Source organism: Hippopotamus amphibius, chromosome 10 (genome assembly GCF_030028045.1).
Source record: "Hippopotamus amphibius kiboko isolate mHipAmp2 chromosome 10, mHipAmp2.hap2, whole genome shotgun sequence".
NCBI lineage: Eukaryota > Metazoa > Chordata > Mammalia > Artiodactyla > Hippopotamidae > Hippopotamus > Hippopotamus amphibius.
This window is the reverse complement of record NC_080195.1, coordinates 30,703,227-30,719,014: the sequence shown is the minus strand read 5'-3', so window position 1 is coordinate 30,719,014 and position 15,788 is coordinate 30,703,227. Positions and strand designations below refer to the sequence as shown.

Sequence of the window (15,788 nt, the reverse complement as noted above, 5' to 3'; positions counted from 1 at the left end):
ATTTATAATTATTGCTTATATTTATCCAGAAAGTAATTATTTTGCATTTGTAAATATTTCTAGTTGCTGGCTATTTATTTGTCTCTTGTGCTTAAGAAAAACCTTGGAAGCCTACATAATTAATATCTAGAACTTTAATCCATAGTGTATGCTTCTATCTTTTTCCTTCCAGGCAGCACCAGATTTCTATTTGACTATTTCTGTGGTTTCATGGAGGATGAATTTTGATATTTTTCTATTTTTATCGACATCAATGTGACTTGTTTTCAAGTTCTCTTACATTCAACTATATTTGAAAGAGCATAGTGGATTCTCAGTGGAAAGAACCGTGATTCTTTAAATTAGTTGACATATCAGAATGTATTAAGGATTTCAAATATAACTGTAATTTGCCAGACTCAATACCATGCCAGCTGATAATATTGGGAAAAAACAAGCTCACCGTATTTGGGAATAAAGAAAAATCAAAACTGTAGTGGTCCTTTTTAAAATGGGTCCTTTATTAAAAGTTTTGATCAATTTGTCTCTTTATAGTAAATCTTGATAGCTTAAAGATAAGGTCTTTCCATCCTTTTCTTCCTCAAGAATATTCTGGCTTTTCTTAATACTTTTCATTTTTGTATATGGTATAACAAACTCTCCCACAAAGAAATGTCCATAGATATTAATTGTGACTTCTTTGAATCTACGTAGTACTTCCAGAGGAATTTTTCCTATCATTCCCTTTCAGTTTTTTATTCAGTCTGGATTTATGGTTAGTGAGTCTGAAATTCTTTCTTGTAAGGCAGTCCAAATTGTTATTCTCTTTGCAGCTATTATTCTTTTTTTTTTATTATTATTTTATTGGCTGTGTTGGGTTTTTTTTTTTTTTTTTTTTTTTGCTTTGCGTGGGCTTTCTTCTTAGTTGAGGTGAGTGGGGGCTACTCTTTGTTGCGGTGCGCGGGCTCCTCATTGCCATGGCTTCTCTTGTTTTGCGGCACAGGCTCTAGGCACATGGGCTTCAGTAGTTGCAGCACGTGGGCTCAATAGTTGTGGCTCACGGGCTCTAAAGCCCAAGCTCAATAGTTGTGGCCCACGGGCTTAGTTGCTCCGTGGCATGTGGGATCTTCCTGCAGCAGGGATCGAACCCGTGTCTCCTGCATTGGCAGGCGGATTCTCAACCACTGCGCCACGTAGGAAGTCCTGTAGCTATTATTCTTTTCATATTAAAAAAAAAAAAAAAATTGTCTTCATACAGTCATGAGTCCAAGCTGCCGTTTTTTAAATAGTTTTTATTGTTTTCACTTTCATATTCAAACTCTAGGATTCATCCAGAATTGATGCGTGTGTTTTATGAGCATGGGGCATCACATTCAAATATTTTTCTGTACTATCATCCAATTGATCCAGCACATGCTGTTGAAGAAAAAAACCTGCCTTCCTCATTGCACTGTAACGTAATGACTGTTTATGGTGGGATCTCTTTCTTGACCATTTTCTCTTATTTTATGTTTACTCCCGAGCCCTCTTTATCTGTACAGGTATCACACAGTATTAAATGCTGTACTAGGTCTTGCTGCCCAGCCTTGTTCAGCAATTTTAAGATGTTCTTCTTTTTCTTCATCCTCTGATTTTCCATATAATGTCTGAAGTCACTTTTTTCTTTTCTACCTTTTTTTATAGTCTCCATTTTAATGAATCTATTATTTTCTATTATACCATTTTGCCTCAATTAAATTCTTTGTTATACATCTTTTTACTATTCTTTTAGTAGTTTCTCTAGATTATATTAATCCCTGAATTATTGAATCTAATATACATTCTTGCTTTTATCAGTTACCATACTTGTTAGATTATTAAACCTTTTAATTCACTTACCTTCTACCTTTTCATTATTTTTCCTATATGCTTTTAAACCCCAATGAGATGTGATTATTATTTTTTGTAGTCATATCCCTTTATACTTAAGCATAAATTTACCCATTCTAGTGCTCTTCATTTTTTACTACATTTGTTTCTATCTGCAGTTAATTTCTATATGTCTCAGGAATTCTCTATATTTCTATTGTTGGTCTGCTTGTTTTTGATTAATTTGTATTCAATGTTAAATATTAACTTATTCTTAAGAACTTTTTTGTTGTAATAAATTCTAAGATGACCTTGTAAAAATGACTTTTATCCTTTAAAAGTATTATTCCATTGTCTTCTGGCTTTCCTCATTTCTGTGGGCAACTTGAGCTATCAGTCTTATTGCTGTTCTTTGAAGGGATCCTTTTCTTGATACTTTGAAGTTTTTATTTTGGTTTTCATCAGTCTTTAAAACTATATTTAGGTGTGATCTTTCTTTGCTTTTATCATGCTTGAATAAAATAGGACTTATTGAGTCTATATCATCAATTTTGAAAAAAATTTGCTCCTATTTTCAGAGATTTTTAAGTTTATTTCTTTGGCTACTATGTGCAGCTTCAAAATTTGGCAAATGATTTTATAGAGAAAGAGGCTATGTATTTGATGAAACTTAAATGTTCATTTTTTTAAATTTATTTATTTTATTTATTATTGGCTGCATTTGGGTCTTTGCTGCAGTGCATGGGCTTCTCATTGCGGTGGCTTCTCTTGTTGCGAAACATGGGCTCTACACACGTGGGCTTCAGTAGCTGCGGCACACAGGCTCAGTAGTTGTGGCACACGGGCTTAGTTGCTCCGTGGCGTGTGGGATCTTACCAGAGCAGGGCTCGAAACCGTGTTCCCTGCATTGTAGGCGGATTCTTAACCACTGCACCACCTAGAAAGTCCGTAAATATTCATATTTTTATTCCAGGATTGCACAGCCACCAAAAGTTCTGCTTGCTTCTAGGCTCCCCAGTAATAGCTTTCTCCCTGGGCCATGCATGGATACTTGACTTCTTTCTTTGCCAAAAAACAGTGCCTGCATTTCACTAGCTAAGTCTCTTTATGGGACGTTCAACCTGGAATCTGTATGTTCCCTGGAGCTCCTCTCCACTGTGCTTTCTTTTCCTCTTTTTGTTACAAGAGTGCAAAAAATTTTGCTCTGCTTGTCAGTGGTTTGGCTCTTTGATCTTTTGCTTTCACAAATCCAGACTGCCTCAGCAGTCGCAAATCTTTATAGTATACTAATTGGGAAAATGAAAATAAGATGTCTATACCAACCCTTTCTCTTTATAGAGTCTTTTAAGCATATTCTTCCCATATTTACAAATAATGTATTTTAATGTGAGATCTCCACCTAATCTGTTGAATTCAAATCATATTTAGTTCAATACTTATTGACCATTTGCTATTTTCCAGTTTGAGATGCCTTAGTAAACAAACTGGATATGAATTTTATATTGTTATCAGATGAGACTAACAAAGATATGATAAATAAATAAGTGGATTAGGAAGAATGTTAGAAAGTGATAAATGTTTAAGCAAAAATATAGAGCAAACTAAGAAATGTCATTTGGAAATCCTGTTCTCTAATAATTGAGAAAGTGGCAAATTTTCATAAACTTGTCAAGAGACGTCTCAGCGAGACATGGATATATAAGCAAAGACTTGATGTAGATGAGGCAATGAGCCCTGTCGAAGAACACCCCAGGAGGGGGCAACAGCTAGTGCAAACACCCTGAGGCAGAAGTGTGCCTGCTGTATTAAAAAAACAGCTAGGAGGACAGTGTGACAGTAAGGTGAGTGAGGAGAGGTCTGAAGACGAGAATTTTTGAGCAAAATTAGAACTAAATTTATGTATTCAGAGAATCAACTTCCTTTCTGTCTCTCTCTGTTTCTCCCTCTCCCTACCTATCTGTAATGAATATAATAAATATCTTTGCAAAATAAAATCTAGGAAACAGATTTTCCATTAAATACATTTTATCTTTATTTTACAGAGCTTTCTTACCTCATAATTTTAGAGTTTATGGTTATAATGGCACAGGAAGTATGAAACCTCTTGAACAACAGTTTCAGGTAAAATTTTTATTGTCTGTTTTACCTTTGTTATGTGAGTTTCTGTGACCATCTTACTTAGGGTCTACATGTTGCTAGAGTATAAAGGGCTGGTGTATGTTTTGTTTTGTTTTGTTTTGTTTTGACATGAACATAACCATTTCCTTTTGATGATGTTCCTTGAATTAGCTTTGTGACACAGGTGATGTAACCAAACCACAAATGATAGTGGTGTGTTTAAGGTATTATTTCATGAGGACGCACATGTATGTGCTTATGTACCTGTGACAAAAGGGTTGAATATGGAGTGAAATACTTAAAACGATAAACCCTGACTTGAATCAGGAAAGGTAAATCTGGGAAGCAAAGGAAAATCCAAAGACTCATCTGAAGTATGTTCAGGGACCAAATAAATACACATTGTATTTCATGCACATTTAGGAATATATTAAATTTTCATCTATTAGGAATACTTGGAGCTTCATTTAATAAAGTTTGTGATTTGTTGTAAGTAAAGAAGTATGCATAGAATTTCAGGCATTGCCCATGCATGACGTTGTTTTGCTTTTTACACGTGCCCTGCCTTACCAATTCCTGTTTTTTTATTTGCGTTCCTGATTTCTATGTAGCGAATTAACCACTACTTTAAAATTAAAGCATTTTTATAGAGACTAAGCTCTTAACAGGAGAAATAACAGATATGGGGAGTTCTTTAAATTTTGCCCAACAGAGTAGGCAAATACATGTGAATCTTCTATGGTGTTCTCTATACACATATGTAAATAATGCATACTGTCAAAAAGTTTTATGATATATACACATATGCATATATGCATCATATTATAGACATACTTATGTATACATACACAGCATATGTGCGTGTGGCATTTTTTTGTGTGTGTGAGTGTGGTGAGAGATAGAGGGAGAGAGACAGAGTTAAAAAAAAAAAAAAAAAAGACAATGAGATGCACAGGACCGTCACATCCCACACCTGAATTTTATGTAATTCTTCCATACCTGACACCTAACTCTACTTTGTACCTCCCAGGAGGTAATCATGAGAGACAGATGCATAATTAAAAAGACAAAGCAAAGATGTTTTATGTATAACCTGGATGTAATAAGTTACTGAATGCTGGCCTCAAATGCCATGTAGGTAAATTATGTTTGCCAAAGTTGCAAGCCTTTCTTCAGTGTAGGAAAAACCAGGAAAGTTTACTACATTAGGTTAGAAGCATATAAATCTATTTTTCATGAATTCCACAAATGATTTTCATCCCTAAAAGTTATCTTGTCTTGCTAACTAAAGACTTATCCACAAGAAAACAAACCAACCAGTTAGACACAGAAAGAATTTGTTCCTAGTGTACACAGCTTACTTTATGATCTCTCCAGGACAGAGAGATACTCATGATGGTTAAAAAGTAAAATTACCAGATAGCATAATAATCCAAAGTGTGTATGCACATAAAAACAGACCTCAAATTACAGGAGGCAGAAATTGACGGAAATGAAAAAAGAAATAGGTTAGTTATTATTATGGAAGATTTAAACATTTCTCTCTCAATAATTGATAGATGAAGTAGAAAGAAACTCAGCAAATATGTTGATGACTTGAGCAGAACTATCAACTTGACCTAATCTACATTTGTAGGAGACAACACAGTAGCAACATTCTCACTATTGCTGCGTTTATACACGTTCTTTTTAAGTGCTCATAGAAGACTGAACAAGATATAATAAAGAAAGACAGTGAAAAAATGACAATGACAAAATTAAGAAAAAACTGGAGAAGGAAATTGTATAATATAATAATAAATGCCTGATTCCTCCATCAAAATTTTATCCTATGCTGACCTAAAAATGATTTATTTATTGATTTCCAACTTTTCCAATCAACTTATGTGTAAGGTTGATATAATTTACTGATGGTTCTGAAGAATTAAATTACATTATCAATCTGGATAATATAAAGCACATTTGGAAGGAAGTGGACAAAAGCTGGTGGAAAGGAAGAGGTATTTTACCTCGATTCTGTAAAGTATGATTTATACAGATTAACCTGTACATGGGCCCCCAATCAAAAAATACAAATATAAGTCAATGAAGTATTTTAAAAATGTAAGATGTTGTTTTAGTCTATGTCTAAAGACACCACCCAGTAATTTACACATGGAAAGTTTGATAAAAAGAATTATTAACAGTAACAGGGATTAGAGTAAAAAAACAAGAAGTAAAGAGAACCCTAAAGGACACAGGAATATCGAATACAAGAAGTAGCCAGCAACCCTAGGACTGGGATAAAGAAGACGGTTTCCTTACCGCAGAACTGACATTGTTGAAAGTGGCACAGCCATGGAACTTCGTATAATACAAGTCACAGTGGGGCTGTACCAAGAGATCTTGCTGTAAAATTTCTCTTTAGAATCATCTGGAAATCTGCCCTTTGGGTAGCTAGGAAAGCTGTTCACAAGATGTCTTACCAAAGTCACTTTGCTACAGAAGGAGAGGAGCCTGGATGGTGGGAGGATACTACTGGTTTATGGGTGCTACTGACTACCAGGCACTGAAGCACCGGGTGCTAGAGAATATCCAAGCACTGAAGGATCCTGGCGTTGCAACAAGCTGTACCCTCTGCAGGAGCCTACCAAGCTAGCTCACTGGAACCAGATAGCAAAGCTCTCTTCCCATGCTCTCCAGCACCCTTTACTAGCAACGCCTCAATGCCACCTAGCAAAGGAAAGAGTAATTAAGGGTCCCATATTCATTTGTACAAAGCAAGCATAAGGTTAATTTGAAACTGAGTAGCAATACATCAATAACTGACACAGCCTACAACTTTGACTACTCAGTTTCCATATGCACTCTTTTATACACGTTTCAACTCTGGAAACAACAAAATCACCCTATGTTTCTACTGAACAAGATTCAGCCAATCTCTTCACAAGCAATTTCTCATTCTTCCCCCAAAATGAGAGACGCTATCACAAGTCATTGTGTCCATGGCTAGCTATACTAAGTTCTCCACAAATTCAGTCACAGCCCCACTGAAAGAAGAAAATGGTCAGTACACACAAATAAAGATACATGTGCATATGAGAGCCAAAAGAAATATGGAAAGCTACTATAGTCTTCATTTCTGTAATAAGTCATGACTGCTGTGTGTGCTTCTTTTTCCCATTACCTGCTCCCCGTTTCCATCACTCTCAACCAGAACCTCAGCTTGTTACAGATACTTACCTAGCAGAATAGCACAAATCTTCATTCCCAAGGGAATGTAAACATCCTTAACCATATTTTATTTTGGTTACTATTATACTCAAGTGGATTCAAGACACAGCACTTCTTTAAGCAACAAATTTCCCTATTGTGTTCAGAATCAGTCACTCCAGCCACTGGGTTAGCTTGTTTGTGCAGTGGCAAAAGGAGCTCAAAATCTCCAGTTGGAAGTTTCATCTTCCAAATTAGGGGAATTATTACTGTGTCCCCAGGTGAAAATTTTCCCCACTGGGGGCTAGGAGCTAAAAGTTACTGGGATGGAAAGCAAAAATGCTGCAAAATGGTTATTAGGTATAATGGTGGGAGGAGAGACGCCCATTTCATCACCTTACTTCCTAGAGCCATGTACTGTGGTTCTCAGAAAACAATGCCGTCTAACTATCTCTGATTCAAACATAACCCCAGCCTTTCAGAGTTGTGTCTCCCAACTCCTATGGTAAATGACTATTCAGTCTGCCTTTCAATGAGGCCAGCTGCTTGCAGATGATAGAGTATATGGTAAGAGAAGTACATAAACCAATTGCTGCACTTAATTTGCTGAGAAATAAGTTTCTGTATCAGACACAATGCTGTACAGAAGCCATGGCTGTGGCTAAGGTGCTCTGTGAGTCCACAGGTGCTTGTGCTGGAAGAAGCACCGTGGACAGGGAAGGTAGATTTTGTTTTTCTAGGAATTTATCCATTTACCTACATCATCTAATGTTGGCATACAATTATTCTTGGCATTCCCTTAATAATCCTTCTGTAAGGATGTAGGAATATCCCATTTTTAGTTCTGATTTTAGTAATTTGGTTCTTTTCATAGTCAATCTAGCTAAAGATTTGTCAATTTTGTTTATCTTTTCAAAGAGCCAGCTTTTGATTTCATTGATTTGTTCTGTTATCTGTTCTTATTTAATTTCATTCTAATCTATCATTCCCTTTCTTCTGCTTAATTTAGGTCTAATTTGTTCTTTTTTTTCCTGTGTTATAGGTGGTTGAATAGCATATTATTTTGAGATCTTTATTAATATATACACTTACATATATATAAATTTATTGAAAGCACTTCTTTAGCTGCATCCCATACATTTAATATGGTGTGTGTTCATTTTTATTTTCCTTAAATATCTTCTGGTTTCATATTTGATTTCTTCTTTAATCCATAGTTTATGTAGGGATATGATATCTAATTTCCAGTCTGTGAGTTTCTCCAAATATTTTCTGTTAATTATTTATTTAAAAATGCCATTATTATCAGAAAACATACTTTTATTAGTCCTATACTTTTAAACTGAGGCTTTTTTAATGGATTAGCATGTGGTCTAACCTGGACAATATTTTATGTACATGTTAAGAAGAATGCGAAGAATCCTGTTGTTCTTTGGTGGAGCATTTTACAGATGTCTGTGAGGTTTATTAGTTTATGATTTTTTTTTCCAAGTCTTATATTTCCTTGCTGATTTTCTGCCTAGTTGTTCCACCGATCATTGAAAGTGGTATAGAAGAAAAAAAAGAAGTCTTCAACTATAAGTGTTGAGTTGTCTATTTTTCCCTTCATATCCACATATTTTTTTGTGCAGCATGGTGCTTGGGTATTTGGTATCTAAGTTTACAAGTGTTATATATGATGCATTGAACCTTTTATAATTATAAAATATTGCTCTTTATTTCTAGTAACAATTTTTTGTTTTTAAAGTCTATTTTGTCCAATATAAATATAGTCAACCCAATTTGCCCATGGTTGCTATTTACATGATAATCTTTTTACATTCCTTTAATTTCAGTCTGTCTGTGTCTTTGAACTTAAAGCATGTTCTCTTTCAACAGTTTATAGTTGTCTTTTCACCTTGTCTGACAAGCTTTGCCTTTTACTGGATTGTTTAATCCAATCATATTTAATGCTATTATGGATATAGTTGTATTTACATTTGCTTTTTTACTTTTTGTTTTGTATGTGTCTCATGTGTTTTTGTTCCTCTTTTACTGCTTTTTTCTCCCCATTAAGTGGATATATTCTACTGAAGAATTTAAATATTTTTTAGTTATATTTTTAGTGATTTCCCCGGGGCTTCCTTAAACATTTTAACTTATCAGATGCAGCTTTAGATTTACATTACCTTTAATTCCAGTGATACACAGAAACATTACTCCTATAAAACTCTATTTACTTCCCTCCCTTTTATGGTATTATTGTTGTACGTATTATATCTATTAATGTTACAAACCCTACAGTATATTGTTATAATTACTTTACTATCTGCAGTCATTTCCTTAACCCAGTACCTCTTTGTTTCCACTCACCTTCTATATGCTGTTATTGACAAATATATTTCTTGGACCCAATAATACACTATATACATATTATTTTACTCGATTTTTAAATTAGGTAAGAGAAGAAAGGGGGAAATACGCATTTATACTATGTTTTTAAATTACATAATAATCTGTGTGAGCTCTCTGGATTTTTATGTGGATTTGAATCACTATCTGAGATTGCTTACCTTCAACCTGAAGAATTTCCTTAAGTATTACTTATAAGGCAGGGCAATTCACAACAAATTCTCAAAGTTTTCATTTATATGGAAATGTCTTTAGTTTCATTTTATTTTTAAACTTAGCTTTGCTTGGTATAGAGCTCATGAGCAACTCTTTTTTCTTTAAGTACTTTGAATATGTTAGCCTTCTGCTTCCTAACCTTTGCAGTTTCTACGGAGAAGTCAGATGCTGTTGTGTCTGTTTGTGGCTCTCTTTGTGTTTATACTATTTGAATTCATTGAGCTTTTTAAATGTGTGGGTTAGTTTTTTCAATAAATTTGAGAGTTTTTGCAATTTGTTTTTTCTGTCAGCAGTATTCTTATCTGCTCCTTTCTGGTACTTCTATTATGCATATGTTTGTGTTCCTAATGGTATCCCCATTTCCCTGAGGATTTTTTCATTTTTCTTCCTTTTTTCTCTGTTTTTGTCTATCCTTAAGTTTGTTAACTTGTATACCCTCCTGCCTCTCACACACATACATTGTTAAGCCTCTGATACTGCTTCTCAGAAAGATAAATCTGAGGGTGCTTCCCAGCTCCCCCAGAATGACATGACTTGGCAGGGCTTTCCCTGTCCCTTCCCACTAATTTTTAGCTGATTGCTCTACTGCATTCAACAATGCACTGGGGATGAATTGTTTTACAGTCTACTCCAATCAAATCTGAGCTCATTTGAAGAAACTGTTCCCTAAATCAGTATTTGATTTTTGTTCTGACCCCAGGAGGGCTCCTCCCAACCATCTACTTCCCCAGCTCTCTCTTACAAATTGTTCAGCTACAGTGGAGTCTGTATCTTCACTGAATCCATGAATCTCCTATCAATTGCTCCCGACCACAACTTCCACCATTTTTAATGTGCCCTTAGCCTTGAACTTCTCTATACTGTGTTGCAAATAAGGTAATTTCCTCTGAGAGGAGATAGCTACTATTTGTTTTATGCTCCACTTTTCTCACCAGGCAAAATCTCCTGACCAGTTCTCTGGAGATGTACTATGTATTGAATGTTTTTGCCCACCAAAATCCATATGTTAAAGTCCTAATCCCCAACGTGATGGTGTTTGGAGGTAGGAATTTGGGGAGAAAAACGGGTCATTGGGATGGAGCCCTCATGAAAGGAATCAGTGCCCTTATAATAAGATATATGAGGGAGATAAATCTTGTTCAGTCATGTGGGAAATTGCAAGTAGCCAACTGTCTACAAACCAGGAAGAGGTTTCTCAACAGACACTGAATCAGTCAGCCCCTTGTCATCCTCTAGAACTGTGATAAATAAAATGTATGTTGTTTAGTCCACCCAGTCTATGATAATTTTCTATGACAGCCCAGATGAAGACAAGCTGGTAGTGGGAGCAGTTGCATACTTCTTTCTGAGTGACTCCCCACTTAGTAGCTGAGCACTCAGTAGGTAGGATGGGCAGTACCTTGACAACTCAGCTTGCTTCTGCTGGCATGGAATCATTCACTGACTAGGGCAAGGGTGATCAGAGCCTCAGTATAATCTGCAGTTCTCTGTCCATTCTAGAGCCTCCGTTTCATGATTGGAGCCTGGGCAAAAGAAGGGAGCCCCTAACCCTTGACTGTACTGTGCTAGAACTCAGCCTTAGCAACAGGTATCTAGAGGAGGGAGGAGAGAGGCTAACATTCTGCTCCTCCCAAGAGGAGGTCTTGGCTGCAATAGTCTGGAATAGAGTTCCTTCCTTAGCTTGGAAGCGGACAAGGATGGCATGGTCTTGGCTCAAATACCACAGGCTATCACTTTTCTTACTGAATTTTTCATACTTTCTTGAATACTTATTTATTTTCTCTTAGGACCTTTTGTCCTTAGGTCCATTTCCAGGGTATTTTAATGGACGTGTACTTATTTTCATCCACTTTACTAGAGATTAGATCTATAGAGCTCCTCATAATGTCATACCAAAAGTCCATTCTCCATATCTTTATTTTTGAAGAATAATTTTACTTAATATATAATTTTAAGTGCCAGGTTTCTTTCTTCTCTCTCAGCATTTAATTTTGTCCCATTTTGTCCCACCTCCAATACACACACATACACACACACACACACACACACACACACACACGAGGGTGAGTCAAAAATTATCTTCACTCTGGTTATATTAAAACTCTACAAATTCGACAGCCTGCGTGCGGATAATTTTTGACTCACCCTGGTATAAAGAAGTATCTTTGTTTCTATCATTACTCCTCTGAATGTTATGTGTTACTTTTCTCTGGTTTATTTCAAGATGTTCTCTTCACTTTCGGTTTCAGCAGTTTATTATGATGTGATTAGTTCCTTAGGTCTTGGGGAAATAAATAAAGAGCAAACAAATGAGAATAAACAAAGATTATTTATTCATAGCAAGGAAGTCATCCACTGTCACTTGCATTTTGGCAGATACTCAAAGGCAGGCAGAGGAATAGGAAAGCTTTATAATGGGAGGAAGGGAAGACCTCAGGTATACTGTGATTGGAGGTTGGTTGGGGGGGATGCTGTAGATGGGTTAACCAGAAGTAAAGCATTTGATGTGATTGGAGTTTTTATTTGGCTTTCTCTCATTGGTCCTAAGATGGAAGCAGCGACCAAAATTAGGTAAGCTGATAGTTTCTAATCAAGTCCTTGTTATCAGGGCTGATTGCTGTATAAGTTATGGGTTAGCTTCCTGGATTGTTAGTGCAGATAGCAGCAAGTCAACTGTTCATTGTCAGTAAAGAGGTTGGTTTCCTGCAGGTCAGAATTCTATTTTTATATATGGTTTGGCCATTGCCCATTTGTTTATTCATTTTTCTCAATCTGTAAATGTGGTTTCTCACTAAACATGGGGAAATTTTGTCCATGATTTTTTCCAATATTTTTATACCTATTTTCTCTTTCCATTTTTCTGGAACCCCAATTAAACATATTTTAGATAACATCGTCCCACAGGCTGCTACAGCCACATTCAATTTTTAAAGCTCCTTTGCGCTCAGGTTTCTTTTAGGTTCAATGATTTCTATAGATCTGTATTATAGGGTTTTTTTTTTCCTTTACCATCTGCATGTCAGTAAAACCTATCCAGTGTATTTCATTTTATATGTATCTTTTTGTTCTAGAATTTTTTATTTATTTATTTATTTATTTATTTATTTTTGGCTGTGTTGGGTCTTCATTGTGGCGTGTGGGATCTTTCACTGTGGCATATGGCCTTTTGCTGCGGCACACGGGCTTCTCTCTAGTTGTGGCGCATGGGCTCCAGAGCATGTGGGCTCTGTAGTTGTGGCACATGGACTCTCTAGTTGTGGCTTGCATGCTCAGTAGTTGCAGTGCATGGGCTTAGTTGTCCTGCGGCATGTGGGATCTTATTTCCCTGACCAAGGATGGATACTGTGTCCCCTGCATTGGAAGGCAAATACTTAACCACTGGACCATCAGGGAAGTCCCTGTTCTAGAATTTAGAGTCAGCACTTTTGTAACACTTATTTCTCTGATTGAATTTCCTAATTGCTTCCCAAATTTTCCTTTATGTTCTTCATCACATTTTTAATATCTGTTTTAAATCTATTTATTTACTAATTCAAAAATCCTGTGTTATTTCCAGGTTAGTTTCTTTCTGGTTTTTCTTTTGACTATGAACCACATTTTTCTTTTATCCACACGTCTAATATTTTAAATCATATACTGGTGATATTCCATGATACACTGGAGAGCTTGTGATCCTCTCTCTAAAGAGTTTTCTGAGTCAGTAAAATTGCTTTTTTTATTGGAACATTTGCTGTTTTGTTCTGCCCTGCCAAGGGGAATGCCCTTAGGTGAAAATCAATGTAATGCAAAACAGTAAATGCAGTTTTCTTCTTTCCAGTGTTGAATCCCTTTTCTCACCTTTCCTTACCTGCCTTTGTAGTTGGAATATAAATTTTTTTTCAGAGTTTACATTTGTTATTGGTGAGAAAGCTAATCCAATGCAAGTTACTCTGTCATTATACTAAAATAATTTTGAAAAGAAAAATTTGTCTTTTGGATTTATTATTTATTTATTTATTTATTTATTTAGTACGTCTAGCTTGAAAACTTAAGTCAGAAGAGTTTGAAGAAATAAATTTTTGATGATTTTTACATTGATCCTAATGATTGGGGTTGTCGTGTTTAATTTATAACAGAAAAAATTCGTGGAAGTGTACTTACTCTTTGGAACTTGTAGGGACAATTTTGAAAAATCCAGCTTAACGTTCATCTAATAATCTTATAAATCCATTTTGGAAATAATAAATATTTGGCACGCACACACAATATATATGTGTGTTTTAAATATTTGAGAATAGTGCATTTAACATGAATTATTCTAATAGAAATGTGTTTATCTTTATTTTGCAGAATTTATGCTACTACCAAGGGTATATTGAAGGTTATCCAAATTCTATGGTGATCGTCAGCACATGTACTGGACTCAGGTTGTGATATATAATTTTATGGTTACAAAATGTAATTTTTAAGAAATAATTTTCAAATTTGAAAAATTATATTTAGAAGTTTTATTTTTTTAATTAATTTTTATTAGAGTATAATTGATTTACAGTGTTGTGTTAGTTTCTGCTGTACAGCAAAGTGAATCAGTTATATATATACATATATCCACTCTTTTTTAGATTCCGTTTCCATATAGGTCACTATAGACTATTGAATAGAGTGCCCTGTGCTGTACAGTAGGTCCTTATTAGTTCTCTATTTTATATATAGTAGTGTGCATATGTCAATTTACACCCCTCTACATTGGTAACCATAAGTTTGCTTTCTACATCTGTGACTCTATTTTTGTTTTGTAAATAGGTTGATTTGTACCATTTTTTTAGATTCCACATATAAGTGATATCATATGATATTTCTTTTTCTCTATGTGACTTACTTCACTTAGTATGACAATCTCTGGGTCCATCCATGTCACTGCAAATGGCATTATTTCATTCTGTTTTTATGGCTGAGTAATGTTCCCTTGTATATCTGTACCACATCTTCTTTATCCATTCATCTGTTGATGGGCATTTAGGTTGCTTCCATGTCCTGGCTATTGTAAATAGTGCTACAATGAACATTATGGTACATGTTTCTTTTTGGATTATGGTTTTCTCTGGGTATATGCCCAGCAGTGGGATTACTGGGTCATATGGTAGTTCCATTTTTAGTTTTTTAAGGAACCTCCAAACTGTTTTCTATAGTGGCTGTACCAGTTTACATTCCCACCAACAGTGTAGGAGGGTTCCCTTTTCTCCACACCCTCTCCAGCATTTATTGTTTGTAGATTTTGTGATGATGGCCATTCTTATCAGTGTGAGGTGATACCTCATTGTCATTTTGAGTTGCATTTCTCTAATAATTAGTAATGTTGAGCATCTTTTCATGTGCCTCTTGACCATCTATATGTCTTCTTTGGAGAGCTGTGTATTTCTGTCTTCCACCCATTTTTGGATTGGGTTGTTTTGGTTTTTTGATATTGAGCTGTATGAGCTGTTTGTATATTTTGGAGATTAATTCCTTGTCGGTTGCTTCATTTGCAAATACTTTCTCCCATTCTCTGGATTGTCTTTTTGTTTGTTGATGGTTTCCTTTGCTGCATAAAAACTTTTGAGTTTAATTAGGTCCCATTTGTTTATTTTTGTTTTTATGTTCATTACTCTAAGAGGTGGATAAAAAAGATCTTGCTTCAATTTATGTCAGAGAATGTTCTACCTGTTTTCCTCAAAGAGTTTTATAGTATCTGGTCTTACATTTAGGTCTTTAATCCATTTTGAGTTTATTTTTGTGTATGGGAGTTTATTTTTGTGTATGGTGTTTAAAAATGTTCTACTTTTATTCTTCTATGTGTAGCTGTCCAGTTTTCCCAGCACCACTTATTGAAGAGACTATCTTTTCTCCATTGTATATTCTTGCCTCCTTTGTCCTAGATTAGGTGACCTTAGGCGCATGGGTTTATCTCTGGACTTTCTATCCTGTTCTATTGATCTAGATTTCTGTTATTGTGCCAGTACCATACTGTTTTGATTACTGTAGCTTGTAGTGTAGTCTGAAGTCAGCTAGCCTGATTCCTCCAACTC

The 15,788-nt window shown here is 35.3% G+C and overlaps 1 protein-coding gene across 1 annotated transcript in view; it reads left to right on the top strand.

Annotated features, from left to right (window-relative positions):
- ADAM2 (ADAM metallopeptidase domain 2) overlaps positions 1-15,788 on the top strand; it is an 84,109-nt gene that overhangs the window by 4,201 nt on the left and 64,120 nt on the right. Inside the window, exons 4-5 of the mRNA XM_057697534.1 lie at positions 3,870-3,948; positions 14,074-14,150. Of these exons, the coding sequence (XP_057553517.1) occupies positions 3,870-3,948; positions 14,074-14,150 (156 nt within the window). The remainder of the gene's footprint in view (positions 1-3,869; positions 3,949-14,073; positions 14,151-15,788) is intronic.